Source organism: Equus caballus, chromosome 19 (genome assembly GCF_041296265.1).
Source record: "Equus caballus isolate H_3958 breed thoroughbred chromosome 19, TB-T2T, whole genome shotgun sequence".
NCBI lineage: Eukaryota > Metazoa > Chordata > Mammalia > Perissodactyla > Equidae > Equus > Equus caballus.
The window spans coordinates 40576196-40589251 of record NC_091702.1 but is presented as its reverse complement, the minus strand read 5'-3'; the positions used below and the strand labels follow the sequence as shown (position 1 = coordinate 40589251).

Genomic DNA, 13056 nt, shown 5'->3' with positions numbered 1-13056 from the left:
GTCTGTGTTACCTGCTGGAGAAGAAAGCTCTTCCACTCGCTCCTTTCAGCAACTGCACAGGTTTGTGCATTGAGGACTCAGGCATTCTGTTCCATATTGCTTTCACCTGCATTCCCTCATATGCTGCTCACCGGAGTCTCATAACCTGCCCTTCATGGAACACTTAACTCTGTGCTGAGCAGTAGTAAGCACTTCATAATATTACAAGGATGGGGCAAATAATATTGGTTTCATCATGCACATAAGGACGTTGAGTCTCAGAGCAGTGAAGTGACTTGTTCAAGATCACACAGCCGAAGAACAAGAGACAGGCAGTGAATGCGTTTCCCACTTCCTATTCCAAAATACTTGACCATTTAATAGTGTTTAGTATGCTAGCTCCTGGCTGCCAGATGCCAGCAAAGTATGCCAGCTGGGGAAGGTGCCCTGTGCAGGGCCACTGAGAGAGGGGAGGAGAGGAAGACTGGGACACTCATGGATAGAGTGGGACTTCTGGATGGGAATCGGACCAGGCAATCTCTAAAGCTCCTTCCAATGCCAAGATGATCTGGCTCTGAATTTCTCCCACTGAAAAAGCTGAGGTTGCCAGCATTCGACAGTGAGGCTGGCAGAGGGTGGCTGTGATTCTCTCTTTCCAGGGCTCTCTGATGGCCTATCAAAGTCCCCTGGACACTCCCAGACCCCAAAACTGCCCTCCTATGCCTGCTACCCTTATTTGAAACTACCTCTTCCAATGTTAAGAACTTCATAGAAGACAGAGCACCCAACAGTAACAGCAAATGTTTGCCACACATTGACTCTGTGCTGAGCCCTTTCTATGCATCATCTCACCCAGGCCTCCTTTGACTAAATACACATATACATTGCATCACGCACACGTAAATACATTTTATGCTTTTATGAAAATGGGACTATATTCTACATAGTGTTCTGTAGCTTAAGTACTTTGCAGTTTATGTATCATGGACAACTTGCCACGATGATAAATCTACCTTATTCATTGATCTTCCTTTTTAAAAAAAGTAGTAGAAGCACAGCATAACCCATACTTGCTAAAAATGTAGATTCTGTGTTTCTCCTCCCAGGATTCTGATTTGGAAGGCCTGGGTTGGGGCCAGGGCATGTGGAGTCTAGGAAAGCTCCCCAAGTGACTGCCAGGCATCACTGGTAACGACCTTCTGCTGTTCTAGGCTGGCTCCTGCAGGTGAATGAGAGACGGAAAAACAGAGCAACAATGAAGCACACAACCAGCCAATAACAAGGGCCCTGGTGCCAGCGAAAGACTGAGAGGAAGGGGAGAAGAGGGCTCAGTTCCCAGAGCGAGGAGATGTACAGTAATATTCCTGTGGCAGACATAGGAAGAAAGCAGTGTGTTTTCATAGGGACTTGCAAAGGCAGGGAACACCAGGACAGTGACAGCCCCGCAAGGCCTCTATGAGAACAGAGATCAGACTAGAAGCTGGGGGACTTATCTGAAAGTTGTATTTGCTTGGCAAACAGTTTTTACCTAGATTGTTAGTTTGAGGTGCTGTGGCAGGGTTCTTAGAGGATTTAGGAAGAGCTCAAGAACCTCAGAGAGCCCTCTTTGATGCCAAGGTGCCTGGGGGAGAGTCTGAGTACCAGGAGTGCATTAGTTCCACTTTACATTCTTTTTTCCATCAGGAGATAACATTTCCCATCACCCATTTGCTTAGGGCTTTGAAAGACTTGTGCAATATGAACAAATAAAATCTCTGAACTTCATTAGTCATTAATTTCAATCTCTTCTCCTTCCTCAGATATCCCTGATGGATCCACCTGAGAATCTCCTCCCTCCTGGGCAGGGTCTTGCTTGCTGGTGACAGTGGTGACTGGCATAAATCATCCCAAAGTGGATGTTAGGAAGGATGGGAAAACAGAGAGGCCCCATAGCTTCTCCATCTCCAGCAAGGACCTGTTCTTGATTCTCACCGGGGGTTCAACCCTGTTCCTGGGTCATCCCAGACCCATGTTGTGGGTCCTGAATCCAGCCTAGTTTCGCTCTCCACTGCTCAGCACTGAGTTACAGTCCCTGCAAGTATTACCAGAGTCAGCGCCCTCATTCTGCTAATCGGGCTCCTGCCTCATTCCGAAGCCTTCGGTCCCTGTGGATATCCTGTTCCCAAGTTCCTGTGTGGCAGCCTGCCTTGACCCCCAGATCCTTCCTAGGAGTAAGGACTAGACTTTCCCTTGCCAGGCTCCCATGGGGAAATGGAACACTGCTCTAGGCCCAAAGCTCTGGTTGGGCTTGGCCACTAGAGGACAGACTCCTGGAGCCAGTTTCCTATCAAGATTTTAAAATATCACCTGCCCCATGTTCCTCATCACTGGACTCGAACTGCTTATTGGAAATGTATCCACTTCTGTCTAATGGGATCCCTCCCTTCTCCCTTCACCAACTGCTCTCCTGAGCTGTAAGCAGACCGCCATGAGCTTCAATTGCCTGCTAGATTGACCTTTCTTTATTAGCAGCTGCAATTTCTTCAGTTCCCGGAGCGCAGACTCTTATGCCAGCAGGTGTGTCAAATGCCACGTCCCACGCCCTCTTGATCCTGCTTAGGTGGATATGCCTGGCAATTCTATGACGTGGCCATGGCTTTACACAATTGCCAAGTTCTGGAAACGTTCTATCTAAATCAAACTTTCCAAATGCAATTGTCTTTTAAATATTCCACAGAGAATGTTTCAAAGAATACTATTCTGATTCCTTTACAAAAGGTGGGTGGCCTTGTGATGCTATGTGAAGTACATTATAGAAAACTGGAGTCTTTGATTTGAGTCCCACTTCTCATGTGACCTTGGACAAATTATTATATAGTCTTCCTCGAACTTTTTCTTCACCTGACAAGCAATGAAGGTAATTTAGTAATTTCTGAAGGTCTAGTTGTAACACTCCATGATACTTAATAGTTACACCTGAACGTGTATTATTTTGTCAATGGAAAATTGCCAGTTAAAAGTTCTCAGCATTAAGTACACTGGTATAAAGTTTCTCCCTGGGGATTTACTCTTTTGGCTTTTGTTTTTATCGACTGTCCTTCCTGACCTGGAATTGTCAGGATAGTTGCCAACTAAGGCAATCTTCACAGAAGGGGAGCTGCCTTACCTCCAGAGAGCAGCTTGTTATCTTTTATTTTTGGAAATAACAGAAAGCAAGAAGGGGCTCTTCTGAATGTGAACTGACGGGCCACCTCACGCCACCTTGAGAAAGATCAGAACCCAGTGCCAGGCGGAGATAGGTGAGAGCAATGCCTCTGAGAAATCAAGCTGGCCATTAGCCTCCTCTTTTCTTCTGTAATTAATGAGAAGGCCCTGTATCTTTGTATTAAACCCTTTAATCTAAGAGTTTCTAAGTGTTTTACAAACATTAATTAATTCAATTAAACTTCATGTCACCACCTTGAGGCAGGTAATTCCTCTTTGGGACATCACATCTTGCTTGCTCCAGTATGGTCCACAGATTAGGCATTAGTGCAGATTGAGGTAATTGATAGTAATAGTGAAACCTTGAGTTTAGATGAAGCTCTGTGACTAAAGACCTCAAGCACTTTACAAATATCAGATCTGGGTAATGAGGACTGAAGAGGAATCTTGAGGCGACTCACTGTCAATGATAACAAGGCAGAAATATTGCACTTCTTTCAGGTTCCACGCCAAGCTGAAGACACATGACCTTGAGCAGTTCTTTGTGACCCCTTTGTGACTCAGTTCCTACAGCTCTCAAGTGGGGGCAATAATATTACTCACCTCCATACTTCACAAAGATGTTGCAAAGAATAATGTTTGTAATCTGCTCTGGAGTTCTCAGATGAAAGATGCGAATTAATATATGATGAAACATCACTACCCACTTATCTTCACATCATCTAAATGGGTTAAGCAAGTGAAGGATCAGCATCCCCGCAGTCTTGGCAGAAACTGTCATTATTTCCATTTGATGTGTGTTATACATACCCGAAGAGGTTGAGAACTGATCGGAGCAGCAGACGTGCTTCTGGGATAAATGAAAGCAAGCTGAGATATCAGATCGGCAAAGAGGTAGCTGATTTATTTATTTTCTTCTTCTTCTTTTTTTTCCTTTTCCATTCCTATTTGAGACATGGTATTTAAGAGGGAATGAGTGCAAGGAGAGAATCAGGGCATGGCTGAATCAACCTTTCCTCTTGGACATTCCTCTCAATTCTAAGGTATCAATATATGTGTATAATTTGTAGTCTCTGAATGAGCTCGTGTACAAATCCTCCTCTGGGTCTTTGCTTGCAGTCTCCTTTGCCAACAATCTTTTCCCTCTCCGTCTCCATTTATCTAGGCCAGCATAGAACTCCCCACCTCCACGAAACCTTCCTGGTCTAACTCCCTACCTGAACTTTTGTAATTAGCACATGTGTTAGAACTTATACTTTGGTGTTGGTCTTGCTTCCTAACAGACTTAACTCTACCAGGGCATATTTTATTTGCCCCTTTTCTTCATCTGGTACATGTCTTTGGGTACTGAACTTAATCAAATAAGTGCAAAGTAAATAAATGAATGGAATCTGTCAGCAAAATGTCAAGATTCTAATTCAGACCACACCAAAGCCACATCTGCTATTCTCACCACGCCATATGTGACCCTGTGAGGCAGATGTAGTGCAGAATAAAAATATTAAACAGGCAAAATTAAGGAAAACACAGACTAAATTAAAGAATAAACTTTCAACTCCTTTGGGTAAACACCAAGGGGCACAATTGCTGGATCATGTGGTAAGGTGTTTAATTTTGTAAGAAACTGCCAAACTGTCTTCCAAAGTGGCTGTATTGTTTTTCATTCCCACCAGCAATGAATGGGAGTTTCTGTTGCTCCATATCCTTGCCAGCATTTGACATCATCAGTATTTTGGATTTTGGCCATTTTAATAAGTATGTAGTATCTCATTGTTGTTTTAATTTGCAATTCCTTAATGACATAATCAAATGAGTTGAAAATGTATATCTACACAAAAATATGCACATAAGTATTTATAGCATCTTTATTTGTAATTGCTAAAATTTGGAAGCAACCAAGATGTCCTTTGGTAGGTGAACTAAATAAACTGTGGTACATCCAGGCAGTGGAATATTATTTAGCTCTAAAAAATGATTTACCAAGCCTCAAAAAGACATGGAGAAAACTTGAATGCATATTACTAAGTGATAGACGTCAATCTGAAAAGTCGTATGATTCCAACTATATAACATTCTGGAAAAGGCCAAACTATGGAGGCAGTAAAGGAATTCATGGTTGCCAGGGGTGAGCGGAGAGGCAGGAATGAACAGGGACAGCAGAGAGAATTTTTAGGGCTGTGGAACTACCACGTATGATACTATAATGGTGAATACATGTCGTTATGTATTTGTCAGAACCCACAGAATACACAATGCCAAGAGTGAAGCCTGATGTAAACTCTGGACTTTGGGTGATAATGACATGTCAACAGAGGTTCATCAGTTGTCACAGATCTACCACTTACTACTCCACGGGGGGATGCTGATAGTGGGGGAGGTTGTGTGATGCAAGGAGAATATAGGAAATCACTATCTCTTCTGCTCAATTTTGGTGTGAACCTAAAACTGTTCAAAAAATCAAATCTATTAAAAATTTTTGTTTTTAACTTTCAAACAATGCTCCAAAGGGAAATAGAAGATTTGACTTAGAGGATTGAAGGAAACTGCTATATACGTATAATACTATCTAGAAAGACTGAGTCACTTTAGAACCTGCTTATGCAATGATTTCTATAATATTTAAGAACAGGCTGATCAAGAAAAATATGCATATTTATGACATCTGTGCGCCTTCACCTATCAGTTACTTATTGCATTAAGCCCAGACTCAAATTCAAGACGTCCATGGAATGGCACTGATCTGTATTTCCTGATACATCTAACTCCCCTCTTCTTCCTTTGCATGCAGCCCGCATGCAGCAAAGGTGATGGACTTACTCTGAACAAGCCCGTGTGTTTCTTCTTCCTATGGCTCCCTTGCTTTGAATGCTCTTTCCTGTGGCCTCCTTCCAGTCTGGGCCCTAGCATCTCCACCTATTGAAAAACCTTTCCCGTCGTTTTCAAGGCCCTTCTCAAATGCTTCCTCCAGAAAGAGGCTCTCCTGGTCATAGAAATGCAACATCCCTCACAGATATTCCAAGTAAACCGGTAGAAGCAGTGTTAGCCTGGAAACTAGGATGCAGAATTGGGAGAGCAGCATTGCCTGGTCCAAATACTCACTTTTTACTAATTGCTTGGATTTAAGCAAATTATTTATTTTCCGCACTTGTGATTCCTTGTCTGCTAAGTGAAGATGACCATAGTAGTTCTGACCACAGAGGCCATTGTAAGCATCGTGCCATAGTGTGTGTAAAATGCTTACAATAGTGCCTGGTATATGCAAGAGTTCAGTAAATGTTGCTTGCTTTCCCATGGAATCTAGCCCTGTTTCTGGCTACGCTCGTGTTTGTAGACCAACAGTGCGAAACGAGAGAGAGCACTGCCCATGAGTCATGCTGCCTCAGAGGACTTGGATGTCTTACCATGCGAACTCCTTGAGGACGTGAAGAAACTCTCTCACTATATATTTCAAAGTCCTCAGTTCTACCATGTTGCTGAAAATGATTTTCTATGGGCTCTGAGTTTCTACAAAAGTTTATGTTCTTAGGCACTGATTTTGCTATTCAAATTTGGCTTATGTATTGTTGTGGCGTAACCAGATTCGTTTAATGGGGTAAGTTTGTGTGCAGGTTTTCCTATAACTCGTAGTCAATTACACGCTCATCTTAACCCCACAATGGTGCATGAGTTGCCAATTGTATTCGGGAACCTAACCAGAAAGAAACAGTGCAAGTATCGCCAATTATAGACAACAGAATGAAAACACTTCTCTCTCACCTGCATTCCAGCACTGGTATAGTTTTACCATTTCACATACTCACACTCTTTAATCCCCATCAGTGGAGACAAAGTTTGAAATTTTCTTGCTTTGTTTTTTTCTCTGCTAAACGTTTGAATGACCCTCTGCTAGAGCTCTAAAATGTTGACTTACTATTTTTGAGGTATACTTTTTTACTGAGGTATAATTCATATTCATAAAATTCATCCTTTAAAAAGTATATGGTTCACTGAATTTTAGTATAGTCACAAAATTGTGCAGCCATAACCACTGATTCCAGAAATTTTCATCTCCCTCGAAAGAAATCCCATACTCATCTTTTGAGCTTGTAATAAAATGTTAATTTTATTTTTATTTATCTGGTTAAATTGTGCTAATCATTTTTAGAAATTCAGAGAACAGCATATATATATTTTGTAATTACTATTACAATAGCTTACTATTTTTTATGTTTATCTTACTTATACTTTACCATTTGCTCAAGGATTTTTTGTGTGTATGTGTGAGGAAGATTGTCGCTGAGCTAACATCTGTGCCAGTCTTCCTCTGTTTTATGTGAGGTGCTGCCACAGTGTGGTTTGATGAGCTGTGCTAGGTCCGTGGCTAGAATCCGAACCTGTGAACCGTCGGGCTGCTGAAGCAGAGCATGCAAACTTAACCAGTACGCCACTGGGCTGGTCCCCATTTGTTCAAGGTTTTACACACACACACACACACGCACACACACTTTAGTCTTGGTCTTCGTAGGGTTACTAGCATCAGGTTGGGGATATCCGTGCCAACAGTTGTACACAGCTTGAAGGGGAGTGAGTGAACACAGTGAGGAGAAAAATAGCTCTCCTTTGTTGGAAACGTACTGTTTCGCAGGCACTATTCCTCACACAACAGTTTTAGGAGGTAAGTTCTATTATCATAACCTTTTTTTACATGTGACCAAATGGAGGCTTATGGAGTTTATGAAACTTGTTATCCTAAGGTGGCGTAACTAGAAAGCCCAGATGTGAACACAGGCCCTCCAAATTCACAGAACATGCCCTTGACCACTATGTTCTATCATCTGCTGTTAAATCAGATGTTTCGTTTAATTATACCAAGAGTACTTGATCAGTGCTGTATGATATATTTTCACGAATCCTCATTCAATTCCTTCGATTACCGAGTGAGAAGAGCCAGCTGGTGTAGGTTAAACGATCACACAGTTTGACCAATGCCAGTGGGCAGCTGGAATCCAGGGTTTTTCCCAGAGCCAAGGTCGATGTGTGTTGCCCTACATCACATTGGGATTTCTGACATTTATCTTAGCCTTCTGTGGCAGCTTTCATAATAAAAAACCACCTTCTACCATGTTTGAATCCCTACATCAGTCTGCGGATAGTAAATGTGACTTGATTTATATACGCAATCCCTCTGCTCAAAGCTTGTGTATTGAATGAATGCGTGAATAAATTAAAAAAAGAGTCTTACCATAGAGTCATTTGAATATTTTATTTCTAGACTCCCTTAACAATTTTTTTTTTTTAAAGATTGTCACCTGATCTAACATCTGTTGCCAATCATTTTTTTTCCTTCTTCCCTCCAAAGTCCCCCAGTACATGGTGGTATATTCTAGTTGTGAGTGCCTCTGGCTGTGCTAAGTGGGATGCCGCCTCAGCATGGCCTGATGAGCCATCCCACGTCTGCGCCCAGGATTTGAACCAGTGAAACCCTGGGCTGGTGAAGCAGAGGACATGAACTTAACCACTTGGCCACGGGCCGGCCTCATAGACCCCTTAAGAATATAACCACTAGTGATATTTTAGTGGAAGAAGACTGCATAAAATAGTTTGACTATACCTTTGTTCTTTCTCTGCGTGTTTTTCAAAAAAGTAAACCATTCCACGCATACATTAAGTAGAATGTTTTTGCATACACAAAGAAATGTGATTACAAATACCTTTGGAAGAGGATTAGTCATGATTTGTACCTTTTGTAGGCAAAAGAGCCGATAGATGGGGCCTTTCATTAATCAGATCAGCAGCTCTGTTAGCCTCCCCCGACCCCAGCTCCTTAGCCTCCGTGAATAAAGCAGTGGCCTGGGCGTTCTTGCACCCGCTCCCCACTCCTCAGAAGAGTCCTGCCAACTCTGCCTTGTCCTGTTGGATTTGCAGTCAGATGTCTCAGGCTGGCACTGGGCAGGCAATGAGTTCTTTCCCTGTAACTTGGGCACAAAAAGATCAGCATGGGAGCAGCCTCCTTTGGGACAGCTGCTCTGAGAGAATGCAGTAAGCAAGGAGCAGGAAGAAATTCCTCCGAGAAGAGGGTGACTCGTGGGAGGAGTTCAGTGTGCTAACTATTGTCATTTGCTGAGAGAAGGTGTGTACTTGAGGAGTCTTAACCTGGAGGATCCTTAACTCTTTCAGTCAGCTGGCGAGCAGTGGTGGCTCAGCAAGTTCGTCCTGGAAGCGTCTGCTCGGGAAGGTCAGGGCGGAGGCGTGGAATTGTTCTTTCATGGGGGACCGCTTTGAGAAGGGCCAGCACGCTTTGCTCAATGAAGGAGAAGAGAATGAGATGGTAAGATTCTAGCCACATTCCCCTCTTCCCATTCCCACACCCCAGCCTCCAACACACACACACACACACACACACACACGCGCGCTCAGACACACTCGCATACTTCCTTGCAATTTGACTCTGGTATTGTGTGAGAAAAGATAATGTCCAAGAATCTCTCTGTCCCACGCACGTGACCTCTAACAGGAGAAACTTGCTAGAATGAAAATATTGCATTTATTTTATCAGTAGTGTTTTCTTTTTAAGCAAAACAGAAAGGGAGAGAAGCATGATGGCACTTCACCGTGAGCTTTTGAGCCTTACCAGCATAGCACGTTCTGTTCAAAACTTCTCGTAATTTCTGCAAATCCCTAAACTGGGGAGCAGTGTATTACCTGACAGGATGAAGCGGGTCATCAATAGTGAAGGAGTGCCTCTGGTTCTTTGACCTTCTTCTCTTCTCACTTATCTGTATTCACAGAGACTGTTGGACAGGGAAAACATAAAATGGTAACAATTATCAGCCTACACACACATTTCTGTTTACTTCTAGAATTTTACTCGTAGCTCCCTAGTTATAGGGAGTGGTTACAGGAAACTTTGAGTAGTCCACTGTCTCTTTTATTTTAGATGTGTTCCCCTCTCGGGAACTGTAGGAAATTCAAAGATGATTCTTATGCTCTTACTGAATTTAAAGCTGTATTTCTCAATTACGATGTAATCAAGAGAGAGTTAGAAATGTGTGCTCTGTTTAATAAGGCCTTTCTGCTAATTGTATAAGCATCGTCTTTTACGCCAGTAATGGTGTAATTAAAATGTTGAAATGTGATGCTCTCATTCTATGATAGCATTTTATCTTCCTGGTATTAATATATAAATAACACACCCAAAAGACATTTGCTTAAAATATTTGCTTGGTTAATTGCATTAGTCCTGACTATTAAATTCTTTGTTCCTAAACTGGTCTTTCAAGTCTAATCTGCTTACCTGTTCCTATAGCAACAACATATTTTGGACCTTCAAGAGTAGAGCTCTTCTACTATCAGAGCTGAAAATATTATAAAGGAATAAAAGGCACCCAAATTTAAGTGGCTTTCTTAACCATCTCCTTACTTCTTTCAGATTTGACCACCAAATGACAATTGCCTTCAGGCCCTACACAAATGTCACCAGAAATGACCTTCTGACCTCATGTTGGATATCATGCTTATTTCTCCAGTGTTTTCTTTAGAGAGTGACTATTCTATTACTCTCTCTATTAAGTTGAAAATTTGATTCTCGTCTTGAATACTCTTCATCAGCAGGCAGAGTCTCCTTCCTTCTAATGGTTTTTTATCTTGCCTCAAATCCTCAGATCGAATTACACCCACTCTTTTCCTGTACTCTCATTTCTGCTCTTCGACAATTTGTCATTCGAGAGTCATTAAGAGTCATCTCCTCGCTAGCAGATGTTCCTAGTTTCAGGGAAACTACTATCTCTTCTCCAGCCTCCACATTCCAGCAAAGCAATTTTGTTAATAGTTCATCTTCATCATAGCAGCACCCGATGCACCAGGGTGTCAACTTAGTTTTGTACGCAGATGAAAGCCTGGTTAGGAGCGGGCCTTTGATATGGGAAGGGACACTGTGTTTTCTGGAGAGGAGTCATTTGGCCCGTTGCCTCCACGGAGGTGCCACAATTAGTATGCACTCTTGAGCTCCCCATCCTGTTCCGGCTGGAGAAGCCTGGCCACCTGCCCGCTGTGGTGTCGACACTCTGTCCTTTTTTTAACTCACTCCTCCGTCCCCTTCGCCCAGAGCAGTAAATCTCAAAAATTACCAAGCTATCTTAAATGCATTCCACATATTTTCATATTGATTCTTAGTTTACAAAATATTTTGTTGGCCACTAGCTACTTTAGCTTCCACTACACCCTGTGCAGCAGGTGCTGTGCTTCCATCTTTAAGGATGAGGAAATGGATGCTCTGAGAATTGGCTTGTCTAAGGTTACATAAGTCCAGGAGCTGAGGCAACACTTGCGTTAGTTTAAATTGGTAGCTTTTTTGTCTCTGGATCTGAACACAGCCCACTGATACCTTTTTTTCATTTCTTTCAAAGGACATTCTACTCTTAACAGGAGAACACACTTCCTCCCTTAGTAAAGCAAAGCTTAGGAGAGGGTCAGCTTTTCTCAGATTTCCCAGGATCTGTTCTGTTATGTACGATTTGTACTTCCTGAGTAAGTCTGTCTCCTCTGACTTCAATGTGAATCCCTCTGGAAAACCAAGATTGTCTAGAAATGTGTCGCATCACAGTGTTTAAAGTATTTTCCTTTATAATATATAGTTTGGACCTTTGCAGAAGTCATTCCTCTGATAATAGAAATGATTTCAAATTTCAAGAGAAAACAACATTTTATGGTTTAGTCCTCATGTCAGGTAAAGAATGGGAGTATTTCCAGGCTTAAAGATGCCTGGGACTATTTTCCATTCTAGAATAAAAGAAATAAGAACTAAAGAGCAATTCTAAGTGATCTGAAAGTAATATCTTTAAGTGTAAAACGAGACAGGAGCCTATGGAAGAAAGAATTTTTTGGAAGGACAAGATTGGCAAGGGGAGGAAGTGACACTCACAGAAGGTTCACCTAGATGACTGCCCCAGAAAGGCCTCGAAGAGGAGACTGAATCCCAGACAGCACAATGACTGGACCAGAGGCCCGGCTCTCACTAGCCGCTTGCCATCTCTAGCCTCGGTTTTCCTATCTGTAAAATAGGAATGGTCCTTCTGACCCTACATGTCTCACAAAGCTCTTATGAGAATCAACAGAGATAACCTATATGGAAGTGTGTCGGGAAGTATAAAATTCTGGCGATGTATAAGCTGCTATTATCTAAACAGAGATAGGAGTCAGGGCTTTAGCAATTAACCAATTGAATGAATACCAGCCCCCCAAAATGAATTCATCTCTTTTCATTAAATAATGACAAGTGGGGAATGTATACTTGCATTCACAAGCTGTAGAGACCACTTATAAATGGAGAGGAGCTGAATTATCTTATACCCTGCCTTGTTCTGCTTACTTTGGGAAAGGACCTACATGTCTTGGGACTCAGTTTCCTTATTTATAAAGTGAGAGTATCAGATGGCCTGGGAGTTCACATTCCTTTGAATTATGATGTTACATATTTATATTGTGAAAAGTCTTAGAAACGCTGAGTGCTCATTTCCTCATACCATGACTGATCAAAGATATCATGGTTTAATTGATTTGAACAATGCCCGCCATTATCTTACTTACACCCTAATGCAATCATACTCCTTTTGGGGAAGTGTTTGTTCTAGTGAGACTTTTTTTAAAAGTAACATTCCCTGATTTTTCTTCTTTTCTAGGTCTTAGCAAATGGGGAAAAAAACTCTTGAATTTTTTTTCTGATTATAAAGGTAGCATATGTTTGTTGTAAAAACATTGAAATGACATATAAAGGTCTAAAGAATGAAGTAAATATGATTCATGAACTTTCCACCCAGACTTCTTCCAGACTTATAAGAAAGGCATACACCAAACTTGTTACTTTCTAATTATTTACTACATTTTAATATTATCTATGCTCTTGCAATCATTTACATC

At 41.8% G+C, this 13056-nt stretch overlaps 1 protein-coding gene and 1 long non-coding RNA gene across 9 annotated transcripts in view; one reads left to right on the top strand and one right to left on the bottom strand.

Moving 5' to 3' along the window:
• The first annotated feature begins 3886 nt into the window (after positions 1–3886).
• The window catches only part of ATP13A4 (ATPase 13A4), a 127670-nt gene continuing 118500 nt past the window's right edge, over positions 3887–13056 (top strand). For 5 of the 8 annotated variants that reach the window (XM_070242703.1, XM_023623507.2, XM_023623508.2 and 2 more), the window contains exon 1: positions 9337–9469. In XM_070242703.1, coding sequence (XP_070098804.1) covers positions 9407–9469 — 63 coding nt within the window. In that variant the 5' untranslated portion in view covers positions 9337–9406. Of the gene's footprint in view, positions 4057–9286; positions 9470–13056 lie in introns of those variants that run through there. The other 3 variants (XM_014732819.3, XM_005601890.4, XM_070242704.1) reach the window with 3 other exon arrangements.
• Positions 9299–10773, bottom strand: LOC138918982 (uncharacterized). The gene is made up of 3 exons (XR_011428799.1): positions 10637–10773; positions 9844–9932; positions 9299–9437 (listed from the first exon to the last, which is right to left on the bottom strand). It is a non-coding gene; the product is annotated as an uncharacterized lncRNA (long non-coding RNA).